The 14,980-nt window shown below is 35.6% G+C and overlaps 1 protein-coding gene across 18 annotated transcripts in view; it reads right to left on the reverse strand.

The window, feature by feature from the left end:
- The window catches only part of Ncor1 (nuclear receptor corepressor 1), a 168,634-nt gene that overhangs the window by 122,168 nt on the left and 31,486 nt on the right, over positions 1 to 14,980 (reverse strand). For all 18 annotated transcript variants that reach the window (XM_047546882.1, XM_047546879.1, XM_047546880.1 and 15 more), the window contains exon 4: positions 8,893 to 9,085. In XM_047546882.1, the coding sequence (XP_047402838.1) occupies positions 8,893 to 9,085 (193 nt within the window). The remainder of the gene's footprint in view (positions 1 to 8,892; positions 9,086 to 14,980) is intronic.

Consider the following 14,980-nt stretch of genomic DNA (forward strand, 5'->3'; position numbering starts at 1 on the left):
TCATTTCTAGGTGTACCTTCATAAAGGGCAACTAAGCCTGCCCATACTACAATACATGTAATATCTCTCTTTTTAGCAAAAAATCCCCCCAAAACAGCATCTTACTTCCCACCAAAAAAAAGAAAGAAAAACTTCATCCACTCCACTGACAAATCTGCAAAAGAATGAAGGCCCCTCCACCCAAAATCTACTATCACAATACACACACAAAATCACAAATTAATTTCTAGACTGAGGTAAAGATATAAGCAAAGTCATAAAACAAATTTTAGATTGAGGTTCTAGTTTTCTTTAGGCTATGAGAAGCCCCGAATGAGAATGATATGTGAAACTGTAAAAACCTAACAGGCATCAAATAACGAGCTAGGTATGGAGAGGAACAACCAGCGGCTCAGAAGGCTGAGGCAGGAGAATCTTGAGTTCAAAGACAGCACATCAGCAACTCAGCAAGGCCCTAAGCAACTGAGCTAGACCCTGTCTCCAAATAAAATATAAAAAAGGGCTGTGGATGTGGCTCAGTGGTTAAGCACCTCTGAGTTCAATCCCTGGTACCAAAAACCAAACAAAACCAAACAGGTATTAAGTAATTAACTGAAAAATTACTAACTCTGAACCAAGAATGTACAGAGGAGATACCTGAATAATTGTTCGAACCACTTTCCTACAGAGATTGCAACTAAAACATAACATGTACATTGCTAAAAAGCCTAAAAAGCCTCATACCCTGATGTAGCATGAACTTAATATAAAGGGACTTTTGGAGAAAAGAAGGTTGCTATAAAACTCTATAAGGAAAGCCTTAATAAAAACAATAGGCCAAGATTATACTCCAGTAGTAAAACGCCTGCCTAATATGCACAATGCACTAGATTCTATGTCGAGAACCCCTCCAAAGAAAGCATATGCAAAAAAAAAAAAAAAAAAAGAAAGCATATGCATATACATACACACACACACACACACACAAATCTGAAAAAAATTTTTAAATAACAATAGACCTCAATAATACAGTTAAATTCCTGTATAATTTGGGTTTAGTATGTACTTTATTTCTTGCAGTCTTAAATCCTGAACATCATGCTTTCTCTGTTAAGATATAAATTCTTTTTTTTTTTTGCAGTGCTGGGGATTGAACCCAGGGCCCCTTGTGCTTGCAAAGCAAGCACTCTACTAACTAAGCTACATCTCCAGTCCAAGATATAAATTCTTAAAGTTACTAGCTTTCAAAAGAAAACAGTGACTTCAAATTAAGAAATCAGAGGAGGATCCAAGATGGCAGACTAGAGGGTGGCTGCATTCCTTGTTGCTTTGTAACCTGGGTTTCAAGCAGAGGATATTTGTTTCTTGGTGAGGCAGTCTTTGCTGCTTATCAATCCCCTGCTGTTTATCCCATTTGACCACTGGGATGACCTGCAGTCTGCCAGCATATCGACTACTTTTTGAGTGCAGACTTCTCACCGACTGGCACCTATCATGTGCCATTTCCCTGCCTCTTGCCTGCCCTTTCACCTACCCATCACCTACCGCCCAAGGTCCACCTGCTGATCATCCACCAGTAGCCAGTAAACCGACTGCACACTGCCAAGTGGATCACCAGCTGCCTGCTGTTGGCTGGAAGTCCACTGTCATAGTAACCTACAGGTTTGGTTACATGTGGTTGCCGCCATTTTGAGACAACAGCCAGGACCTGCAGGACCCCTGTCTGGACTGATCAAGCCCTGTCTCTGGGACCCCTCAGCCCAACGAACCACACCCTGCCTCCAAGACCCCTCAACCAGACCCACAACACCCACCCTGCCAGACCAAGCATACCCCATCTCTAGGACCCATGGCTGACCACACCCACACCCCGAGCTGCAGCTTCCCATTTGCCAACACATTTGGAAGCCAGAGCAGTCATCTTGCATTATCCTGGAAGTGGTAGCTCCCATCTTTAGGTGGGGCAAATCCCATCTTGAGACACATGCTACAGACTGGAAGCTCATTATCAGGTACCTCTCATGCATCAGGCTACTAAAGACATGGAGGTTTTGAGACTATAGGATTGTTAGAGTGTAGATTTTTTTTTCTTTTTTCTCTACTTTTTGAAAACTTTTAAGGTTTTTTTCTTTGTTTTTCTTGCTCTATTTTCCTTTTGTTTACCTGTTTTTTCAGAGTCTCTTTCTCTCTATTCTCATGCTAACAACCAACTTCTTTTGATTAGTTTCATTCTTTCTGTGATATAGAATTTCTATGTACTCTTTTCTTATCCCATTAACAGTTACATCCTACACCCCCCCATCCTCTTCATCTTCCATTGAAAACTGCAGACCTTTGATATACTGTAGATAATAATTTAACTCATTCTGTTTATTATGACAATATTATTAATGTCTTCATAGGGGCTATTTGGTTTATGGCTGCATATTGTCTTTACTGGGCACTACTAATATTGATCTCCCCCTTAAAGAAGAGGTTTTGGAAACCTATAGGGGGAAACTGCAATACCCCAGATCTGCACTGCTATAGGGGAAGATAGGTGAACAACATGATAAAACAAGGGAAGAAAATGATCCAAACAAACCTAAATTCTATATTAATAAAATCCAGTGACAACATGGTAGAAGAAATGTCAGAAAAGGAGTTCAGAATATACATAATTAAAATGATTTGTGAAGCAAAGGATGACATATGAGAGCAAATGCAGGCAATGAATGATCACTCTAATAAGCTATTGAAACAGCAACTGCAGGAATCTCAACAAAGAGATTGAGAGTCTCAAAAAAAAAAAAAAAAAAAAAAACAGGAATCCTTGCAATGAAGTAAACAATAAACCGAATAAAAAACTCAATGGAAAGCATCACCAACAGACTAGATCACTTGGAAGACAGAACCTCAGACAATGAAGACAAAATATTTAATCTTGAAAATAAAGTTGTCCAAACAGAGAAAATGCTAAGAATTTGTAAATGAAACCTCCAAGAACTATGGGACATCATGAAAAGACCAAATTTAAGAATTATCGGGATTAAGGAAGACACAGAGATACAAACCAAAGGAATGAACAATCTATTTAATAAAATAATATCAAAAAATTTCCCAAACCTGAAGAATGAAATGGAAAATCAAATACAAGAGGCTTACACAACACCAAATGTACAAAATAACAACAGATCCACACAAGGCACATTATAATTAAAATGCCTAACATACAAAAAAAAAAAAAAAAAAAATAGGATTTTGAAGGTTGTGAGAGAAAAGCATCAGATTACATATAGGGGGAAACCAATACGGATATCAGCAGATTTATCAGCCCAGATCCTAAATGCTAGAAGGACCTAGAACAACATATTTCAAGCTCTGAAAGAACATGGTTCCCAACCAAGAATCCCCGCAAAACTAACCTTCAGATTTGAAGACGAAATAAAATCCTTCCATGATAAACAAAGGTAAAAGAATTTACAAATAGAAAGTCTGTGCTACAGAATATTCTCAGCAAAATATTCCATAAGGAGGAAATGAAAAAGAGCAATGTAAGTCAGCAAAGGGAGGAACTACCTTAAAGGAAAAACCAATAAAAGGAGAAATCAAGTCAAGTTAAAAACCAAAAATCAGTCCAAATGACTAGGAATACAAATCATATATATCTCAATAATAACCCTTAATGCTAATGACCTAAGAAATTCATTAATCAAAAGACACAGACCTGCAGAGTGAATTAAAAAGAAAGACCCAACAATATGCTGCCTTCAAGAGACTTCTCTCATAGAAAAAGATACCCACAGAGTAAAGGTGAAAGGATGGGAAAAAACCTACCATGCACATGGACTCAGTAAAAAAGTGGGGGTTTCTATCCTTATTTCAGATAAAGTGGACATCAAGCCAAAGTTAGTCAAAAGGGATAAAGAAAGACATTTCATACTGTTCAAAGGAACCATAAATGAGGAAGACAAAATGATTGTAAATATTTATGATCCAAACAATGGTGCATCCATGTACATCAAACAAATCCTTCTCAAGTCCAGGAATCAAATACACCACAACACAATAATTCTGGGTGACTTTAACACACCACTGTCATCACTGGATAGATCTTCCAAACAAAAACTAAACAAAGAAACTATAGAACTCAATGACACAATCAATAACTTAGACCTAATAGACATATACAGAATATTCCATCCATCAATGAGCAAATAACACTTTCTTCTCAGCAGCACATGGATCCTTCTCTAAAACAGACCATATGTTATGTCACAAAGCAGCCCTTAGGAAATGCAAAAAATAGAGATACAACCTTGTATTCTATCAGATCATAAAGGAATGAAATCAGAAATCAATGATAAAATAAAAACCAGAAATAACTACAACACCTGGAGACTAAATAATATGCTATTGAATGAAGCATGGATAACAGAAAACAGCAGGGAGGAGATAAAAAAATTCTTAGAGGTAAATGAGAACAACGATAAAACATATCAAAATCTCTGGGACACAATGAAAGCAGTACTAAGAGGAAAATTCACTGCATGGAGCGCATTTAAGAAAAGCATAAAAAGTCAACAACTAAATGACCTAACATTACATCTCAAAGCCCTAGGAAAAAAAGAATGAAACAACAAAGTAGCAGAATACAGGAAATAATTAAAATCAGAGGTGAAATTAATGAAACTGAAACAAAAGAAACTGAAAAAATTGATAAAACAAAAAGTTGGTTCTTTGACAAAGTAAATAAAATAGATAAATCCTTAACCACACTAACAAACAGAAGAGAGAAAACTCAAATTACTAAAATTCATGATGAAAAAGGAAATATCACAACAGACACCACTGAAATACATTAACATAATGAGAAGCTACGTTGAAACTCTACACTCCAACAAAATAGAAAATATGGAAGACATCGATGAAGACATATGAACCTCCCAAACTGAACCAAGATGACATACACAATTTAAACAGATCAATTTCAAGCAATGAAACAGAAGAAGTCATCAAAAGCCTACCAACCAAGAAAAGTCCAGGACCAGACAGATTCTCAGCTGAGTTCTACAAGACCTTCAAAGAAGAACTCATTCCAATACTCCTAAAAGTATTCCAGGAAACAGAAAAGGAGGGAACCCTTCACCATTCCAAACTCATTCTATGAAGCTACTATCACCCTCATACCCAAACCAGATAAAGACACATCAAGGAAAGAAAATTTTAGACCAATATTCTTGATGAATATAGACATAAAAATCCTTAACAAAATTCTGGCAAATCACATACAAAAATATATTAAGAAGAGAGTGCACCATGATCAAGTGGGGTTCACCCTAGGGTTGAAAGGTTGGTTCAACATCCAAAAATCAATAAAGGTAATACGTCACATCAATAGACTTAAGGTTAAGAATCATATGATTATTTCAAATTGACACAGAGGAAGTGTTCGACAAAATACAATACCCCTTCATGCTCAAAACGCTAGAAAAAATAAGTATAGTAGGAACACACCTCAACGCTGTAAAGGCTATTTATGCTAAGCCCACGACCAAAATCATTCTTAACGGAGAAAAACTGAAAGCATTCCCTTTAAAAATGGGAACAAGACAGGGGATGCTCTCTTTCACCACTTGTATTCAACACTGTCCTTGAAATACTACCCAGAGCAGCTAGCAGACCAAAAAAATTAAAGGGATATGAATAGGAAAAGAAGAACTCAAGCTGTCACTATTTGTTGATGACATGATTGTATATTTACAGGATCCAAAAAACTCCACCAGAAAACTTCTAGACCTCATAAAAGAATTCAGAGAAATAGTAGGATATAAAATCAACAGACAAATCTAATGCACTTTTATTCATAAGCGATGAAACATATGAAAGGAAAATAAATAACAACTCTGTTCACAATAGCCTCAAAAAAATAAAATACTTGGGAATCAATCTAACCAAAGAGGTGAAAGATCTCTACAATGAAAACTACAGAACATTAAAGAAAGAAATTGAAGAAGACCTTAGAAGATGGAAAGATCTCCTGTGTTCCTGGATAGGCAGATTTAATATTATCAAAATGGCCATATTTCCAAAGGTGCTATAGAGATTTAATGCAATTCCAATTAAAATTCCAATGACATTTCCCATAAAAATAGAGAAAGCAATCATGAAATTCATCAGAAAGAGCAAAAGACCCAGAATAGCCAAAGCAATCCTGGGCAGGAAGAGTGATGCAGGAGGTACCACAATACCAGACCTTACACTCTATTATAGAGCAATAGTAACAAAAACGGCATGGTATTGGCACAGTAGACAGGTAGATCAATGGTACAGGATAGAAGACATGAAGACATACCCACATAAGTACAGTTATCTCATACTAGATAAAAGAGCCAAAAACTTACAATGGAAAAAAGATAGTCTCTTCAACAAATGGTGCTGGAGAAACTGGAAATCCATATGTAATAAAATGAAGTTAAACACCTATCTCTCACCCGGTACAAAACTCAACCCAAAATGGATCAAGGATCTAGGAATTAGGCCTGAGACCCTTCACCAAACAGAAGAAAAAGTAGGCCCAAATCTCCATCACATTGCCTTAGGACCATACTTCCTTACCAAGACAGAACCCCAGAGTGCAAGAAATAAATACAAGAATCAATAAATGGGATAGTTTATAACTATATAGTTTTAGTTTAGTTTTCAAACTAAAAAGCTTTTTCTCGGCAAAGGAAAGAGAAGAAATAGGTCTTACTTTGACCCAACATGCTACATTTTAATGAGTAAGATCCCTTTCAGCTAAAAAAATGTATGCCTACAAATTACATTTATGGTAAATTATTCAGCCTTGGAAGAACTTTATTTGCTATATGTTTAAGCTTTTTTATTTTAATAAAGTAAAACGTTTCTTATAAGCCACAAAGACTATAATACAGTGTTTTACATGGTGAGGTGTGTCTCAAACTTCCCAGAAGCTACCTTACCACAAAGAGCTTTTCTACATTCAACTTATTATTTTGAAAACTTACATAAAAGTTGAATGAATAAAACTGACACATTTATCCTTCATCTAGATTCACCAGTTGTATGCTGTATTTGCTTCCTCTTTATATACACAATTTTTTCTTGAACTATTTGAAGATAAAGCATAGACATACCATCTTTTAAATTACTTTTCATTGTATAAAATCTCAAAGAAAATGTGTGAGTATCTATTCATATGATATCAGGGAAGAAAAGGCAATTAGCCATAGATATAAATAAACTTTGTGGGAAAGAGATTTTTTTCTTTTCTTTTTTTTTTAGCGGCAGAGGAGTGGGGCTATGCTCGGGGCACTCTACCACTGAGCCACATCCCCAGCCCTATTTAGTATTTTATTTAGAGACTGGGTCTCACTGAGTTGCTGGATGCCTCACTTTTGCTGAGGCTGGCTTTGAACTCTCAATCCTCCTGCCTCAGCCTCCGGAGCAGGGATTACAGGCATGCGTCACCACACCTGGTTTCATGAAAAACATTTTAAACTTCAGTATGTTGTAAATAAAAAACAAATTTAAAGCCAGGCATGGTAGCACATGCCTGTAATCCCAGTGGCTGGGGAGGCTGAGGCAGGAGAATCAGAGTTCAAAGCCAGCCTCAACAACTTAATGAAGCACTAAGCAACTCAGCAAGACTCTGTCTCTAAATAAAATACAAAAAAGGACTGGGAATGTTGCTCGGTGGTTAAGTGCCTCTGGATTCAATCCCTGGTACTAAAAACAAAAAACAAAACAAACAAACAAAAAAAATACCACACAATTTAAGACAAAAGACAGTGGGGGAAACATTAACAGATGTTAGTAAAAAGAGGTTAATATGCTGCTGTTAAGAGTTTTGGAGTTTATTCTAAAACAAGTATTTACTCAATACCTACTGTTAGATACTTCAAACTATGCAGATTTAAAAAGCAAAACAGATCACTGAAAAAGATAAACATAGCAACAATGCAAAAGTATAATACAGAGACATTTCACAAAAGAAAGGTAACAACAAACATGAAGAAAAATAGTTTGATCTTAAAAGAACTGTCATAAACTCGCTCTATGCATTATTTGAAATGTCACAAAACATAGTTCATATTAAAAGTATTTGGTACATCTGATTGTACAGAATGACTCCAGTTAATCATAATGTATTATATACTTGAAAACTACTAAGATATTTTAAATGTTCTCACCACAAAAAAGGCAACTACATGAGGTAACAGATATGTTAATTAGTTTGATTTACTCATTCCAAAATATACATATCAAAAAGAACAGTAAATGTATACAATTTTATTTAAAAATTAATGAAATAAGGGGGTCATTATTTTCATAAAAATTATAAAATTATATCACTTTTCTCTATAATTTCCAATCTTTCTGTAAATATGTAATATTTATATAAATTAGAAGCAAATTTTTTTTCTACATTAAAAACTACGGTTAAACCTTACCTAAGAAGCAAATTTTTTTCTGTTAAAAACTGAAGTTAAACCTGACCTAAAATGTGTTTTCTGCTATGTAGTAAGTTAATAAATTGCTACTAAATTATAGGAGCTTATTTAATATTTAATTTAAATTTGACAAAACTGGTAGTCTGGAGTGCCTCTGACCACATTTTATAGCACAATAAGCCAGTACAAAATTTTTGAGAATTAGCCAATAGATATTTTTCTTATCACTGTTCTCAGATTGTTTTCATTTCCCGAAAAGTCAAAAGTACTGACTTTAATCTAAAGTCTGGAGCACTAAGTCTATGTTCTATAGTTCTGTTTAACACGATTTTTACTTTCCCATAAGCACTAACCTTTATAGACTTGTGTAAATGAACTTTCTTTTATGCACTGTGCCTGAATATGGTTAAATAAACATTACAGACCTACAGCTCCACAGGGCAAAAGAACAAATATTTACCTTCTTAGCATCTGCAGAAGACCTCAATCCTTCTGGCAGTGTGTGCACTAAAGGTAAAACCGCAGCACTGACACGCTGAAAATGGGAATCAGAAACCTGCTCCAGACGTGGTCTCTTGGATTCCAGTGAATCATGATCCACTGTGGATGGGCCTGGGTGAAACTGTTCATATCCAGTTCTCCTTTCTTGAGGCCTAATACATACAACAACAACAACAAACACTTGAAAATTTTTAAGTGATAATATAATATCCTTCTAATATCCTGGTAAGACTTTAAAATAATGAAAAATTTGTGTTTATTTTCAAAGTGAACTCCTGTCTCCCTCCCGCACAACCCAGAGTAATATATACTTTACTGGAGTACTATTAAACTTCTAATTCTAATTTTCATAACAGATTCTTTGGGGGAAAGGGGAGGATGGTTTAAAAAAAAATCCAGAAGTAAATGACAAAAGACTTAGATTTGCACAAGAAATTATAAGTTCCTAAAGGATAACCACAAGATAGTTTAAAATTTTTTCTTAGTTGTAGATGGACACAGTACATTTATTTATTTTTATTTGATGCTGAGGATCAAACCCAGTACCTCACACCTACCAGTTGAGCACTCTACCACTGCACCACAACCCCAACCCCCCAAAAATAGTTTTAAACCTTATGCCATAAGAAATGAATTCAGATGTGAGGATTTTTCAACCAATAATAAAAATAAGCAGAAAAAAAAAATCTCCTAGCTACTGCTACATGGAAAGATAAGTGACTTGAAGTAAGGTATCATCAAATCTCAAAGACTTGTCTATTATAAGCCAGGCACAGTGGCATACAATTTTTATCCCAGCTACTCAGGAGGCTAAAGCAGAGGAGTCAAGGTCCAGGACAGCCTGGACCCTGTTTCAAAACAAATAAGGGGATGGGGTGGGGGGAGAGGGCCCTGCAAGATGTAGCTCAGCTTGCTTAACATGTGGGAGGCCCTGAGTTCAATCCCTAATACCACTAAAGAGAAAAGAAAAAGAAGACCAAGTTTCTTCCAAAGATATTTCTTAACACATCATCCTGACCTCCAAAATTCTGTTTCGCAAAACAGAAGAGCATTGGGAAAAGTCAGGATACATCTTTTATTTGTCTACATGATAACAGAGTCCTTGTTATGGGTATTCATTAACTTGTCTTAATTTTCTACCAAGGTATTTACAGAGGTGATATTTTACTTTATGGCCAAGCTTTAATCTAACGTCTCAAAAAACAACTCTTCATTGAAAATATAATCATTGGATTTCATGTTTAGGAGAGATGATGAAATAAGTGCTAAGGCCTATAAAATTATTATACTTCAAAAATTATAAACCTCATTCAAAACACAGAATTCCATTATCCTCTTAAAATATAGAATGTTATCACAAAAAAACAGTGGAGCAAGAAGTTTAGGAATAAAATAAGGATGACCGCTTTCACCAATGGACATTCTCCTCAGACCATTAGGCAAGAAAAAGAAATTAAAGGTATCCAAATTGGAAAAGCATTCCTGTTCACAGAAGACAAGATCTCTTCTGTAGAAAACACTAAAAAAAGTCACATAAAATGTTTAGAATAAATAAACAAATGCAACAAAGTTGTAGGACACAAAAATAACACACAAAATCCAGTTGTATTCCATATACTAATATATTCCATATACTATACATTGAACAACCTGAAAATTAAATTAAAAACAAATTTCATTTATAATAGTACCCGAAAGAATGAAATAGGAATCAAACTGAACCAAGGAGGACCAAGACATAAACACTGAAACCCACAAAACACTGCTGGAAAGAAATAAAAGATTTTAAATAAAAAGTTAGAAATTTCACATTCTTGTATTAGAAGGCTTAACACTGTTGAGAAGACAATACAAAGTAACTGACAGATTCATTCAATGTAATCTCTATCAAATTCCCACTGGCTTTTTTACAGAAGTAGAAAATCTATCTTAAAATTTATGTGGAATGTCAAGGGACCCCCAAAGAGTCAAAACAATCTTGGGAAAAGAGTTCACACTTCACAATTTCAATTACAATAGCTACAGTAATCAAGAGATTCATCCTCTATTCATTAGCCAGAGGTAATCTATCAAACACATTTCACTCCAGTCAGAGTGGCAGCTATCAAGAACACAAACAATAATAAGGGCTGGCAAGGATGTGGAAAGAAAGGAACACTTTTACATAGTTGATAGGATTGTAAATTAATACAACCACTATGGAAATGAGTATGGAGGTTTCTCAAAACACTAGAAATGAAATCACTATATGACCCATCTATACCTCTCCTCAGTATTTATAATAAAGAATTAAAGTCATCATACTATAGCAAAACAAGTGTATTCATGTTTATAATAGTGCAATTCCCAAGAGACAAACTATGGAACCAATCTAAGAGTCCATTAACAGGTGAAAGGATAAAGAAAATGTGATACACACACATAACATACAAATACCAGTTTTACTCAGGCATAAATAAAAATGAAATTAGTTCATTTGCAGGAAAATGGAGGGAGCTTAAGAATAGTATGTTAAGCAAAATAAGTCAATTCAGAAAGTCAAGGGTGATGTTTTCTCTCATATGTGGAAACCAGACAGGAAAAAGGAAAAGCAAGTTGGGGAGGGGGTGTCATGAAAACTGAAGGGAGATCAGTAGAGTAAGGACACCAGTGGGAGGAGGGAGTGAAGGGAAAGGGGATAAATGGGGGCACGATATTGGTCAAGTTATATTGTTTTACCGTATGCACATATGAATATGTAATAACAGATTTCACCATTATGTAGAACTATAATGCAACAATAAAAAAAATGGGGGAAAAACTCTAGCATCTGTCATGAGGTTAAAGGCCAATCCAGTCAACACAGCACATAGAATCAAAGCTACTGCTAGCCCACAAGAAGATTTTGTGTGCAATTTCAGAATTTTCCCTTTCTATGAGCAAATGTCAACCTATAGAGCTCCTCCCAAACTTTAAGGGAAAAACGTTGGGGTGTTTTCTTGTTTGTTCTTTGTTTAATTATAATTTCTATATTTTACAAGGTTCTCCAGTCCAGAAATATATGTTATCATGTTAGAAGATCTTCATGTTTTTCTACTTCTTTATAATTGCCTTATCTTTGTCCGTCTGCATTCATTCTGATTTTCTCAAGACTTCCTCCAAGACAAAAGTGTGACTTTTAACCATACCTAACTTTATTTCTTGTTCCTTTTCATTTTATATAGTGAATTTATAATGGTGGGTTGGGTGGCACCTGAATGTTCAATCGATCATTTTATCTCTTTGATTGTCTTATCATTTTGTTTTTTAATATCTCATTGATTTAATTTCCTCCATAGTACACTGCACTAATAGGGCATGTTCCTAGTTTGTGTTTCTTATACTACGGGCTTTGGGGTGGGGCAGAGCACACTGTGTTTTCTTTAATTTTTCTTTCCCATTATGTATTTGTCTTGTTCATGCCATTCCTTATCCCTTTGCGCAAGGAAACTGTAGCAGCACCATTTTCTTGGGTAGAATAGCCCACATGAGTTTTCTTTGATCACTTTCACTTTGCCTGGCATATGCTTATCTTCTCTGAGCTACGAGTGATGAACTGGACATGACTTTCTATAGACTTTTCCACAGTGTGAGGAAGCAGGAAAGTAAGGAAAAGAAGGGGAAAAACTTGGCTGGGGCTGGGACAGTCTCTATTGACCTACTCTTCCAGTCAGATATGTAAATCATTCCTGAGGGCTTGCTCATCACCCTGGAAAATGGTACACCACAGGTCCTCTATCTGCAGCCACCCAGAAACCAAGACAGCAGAATGGGAATGTCTAAGCATATCATTTGCTCCCCCATTGAAATTTTCTCAAATTAGCAAACACACAAAGAAGTCCTAGGATTTTACTGACCCTCTTTTTTTCAACACTGCTTCTTTGAGAGTAAAAGAAGGAAACAGAAGGCCAGGTCATTCAAATTTCCTTCTAATTCCTCCTCCTAAATCTCATTTTTCCTAGTTTAAGACAGTAGTACTATACTTTGCCTTTTTTATACAAGTTAATTTTTTTAAACCTTCTTAAAAACTTATTTTCAGATATTTGTAAGATATTGGGGAGGGTTGATATGCATTATCTCCACAAATTTCACCAAAAAAGACATAGTAATTTTTGATATAGCCACATAATGCCAAATCTTACTATCTTAATATATGAACAAGTAAACACATTTTAAAAATAGGAAATCAGGCTGGGTATGGTAGTGCATGCCTGTAATCCCAGCAGCTTGGGAGACTGAGGAAGGAGGATCCTTATTCAAAGCCAATCTCAGCAAAAGCAAGGTACTAAGTAACTCAGTGAGACCCTGCTTCTAAATAAAATACAAAAAAGGGTTGGGGGAGTTTGGTTCAGTGGTAGAGCACTTGCCTAGCATGTGTGAGGACCCTGGGTTTGATCCTCATTACCACTTAAAAAAAAATAAAGCTATTATGTCCACCTACAACTAAAAATATAAACATATATAACAAAAAAAAAAAGGGCTGGGAATGCAGCTCAGTGGATGAGTGCCCCTGAGTTCAACCGCCAGTACCAAAAAAAAAAAAAAGAAAGAAAGAAAGAAAGAAAGAAATCAGACTCCTTATACAATTGAAAACTAGAAAGGAAATTTACTAAAGGTAGTTATTATATTTTAAAATACTTTAGAATGCAAACAAATAAAAAGTGAAGAATTAAGACAGATACCTCAGAAATAAAACAGATAAGGGCCTGTTATGAATAATTATTTATCACTAATACATAAATTCCTAGAAAAATATAACCCACTAAAATTGAGTCAGAAAGAAAATGAACATCTGACCAGACCAGTAACAAACACAAATTGAAGAAGTAATCAGAATCTCCCAAAAATGAGAAGTCCAGGATGAGAAGACTTCATGGCTGAATTCTATCAAAGAAGAATTAATACTAACAAATCTTAAACTATTCAAAAAATGAGGGCTGGGGATATAGTTCAGGGGGAGATTGCTTGCCTAGCACATGTGAGGCACTTGGTTCAATCCTCAGAACCACATTTTTAAAAAAATAAATAAAATAAAGGCATTGTGTCCATCTACAACAAAAGTATTAAAATGAAAAAAAGAGAGAGCTTGAGTGAATACTTCCAAACACATTTTATGAGGCCAACAACACCTTGATTCCTAAGCCAGAAAAAGCCATCACAAGAAAACTATAGGCTGGTCTCTCTGATAGATCACTGATGCAAAAATCCTCAATAAAATATTAGCAAAACAAATCCAAAAGCAGATCAACCAGATGACACGCCTGTAATCCCAGCAACTTGAGAGGCTGAGACAGAAGGATCTCGAGTTCAAAGCCAGCCTCAGCAACAGCAGGGCACTAAGCTACTCAGTGAGACTCAGTCTCTAAATAAAATATAAAATAGGGCTGGAGATGTGGCTCAATGGTCAACTGCCCCTGAGTTCAATCCCCAATAATACCCCCCTCAAAAAAAAGATACATTTATAACCAAGTAGGATTTATCCCTAGTGTGAAAGACTGGTTTAGCATGTACAAATCCATCAATGTGATTTATCACATTAAGAAGAGTAAAGGCATATAACTTCAACTGATGTGAAAAGGCATCAAACAAAGTCCAACATCTTTTTCCCTGCCCCTAACCCCAGTGCTGGGTTTCAAACTCAGGGCTCTCATACATACTAGGCAAGCTATCTACCATTGAGATATATCCTTAGCCTCCAACATCCTTTCCTGATAAAAACTAACAGTTTGCATATAGAAGTAAAGTTCTTCAACATAATAAGGCCATTTATGAAAAACCCACAGCTAACATTATAAGCAATGGGGGAAATGAAAATTTTTCTACTACAATCCAGTACAATAATTTTTTTTCCAGTACTGGGGATCAAATCCAGGGACTTATTACCACTCAGCTACTTTCCAAACTATTTTTTGTTTTTTATTTTGAGAAAGGGTCTAAGTTTGTCCAGGCTAGCCTCAAACCTGAGATTCTTCAGCCTAAGTCTCCCAAGTCTTTGGGTTACAGTCATGCAGAACTGCATGCAGCTCCTC

This window comes from Sciurus carolinensis, chromosome 3 (assembly GCF_902686445.1).
Source record: "Sciurus carolinensis chromosome 3, mSciCar1.2, whole genome shotgun sequence".
Lineage (NCBI taxonomy): Eukaryota > Metazoa > Chordata > Mammalia > Rodentia > Sciuridae > Sciurus > Sciurus carolinensis.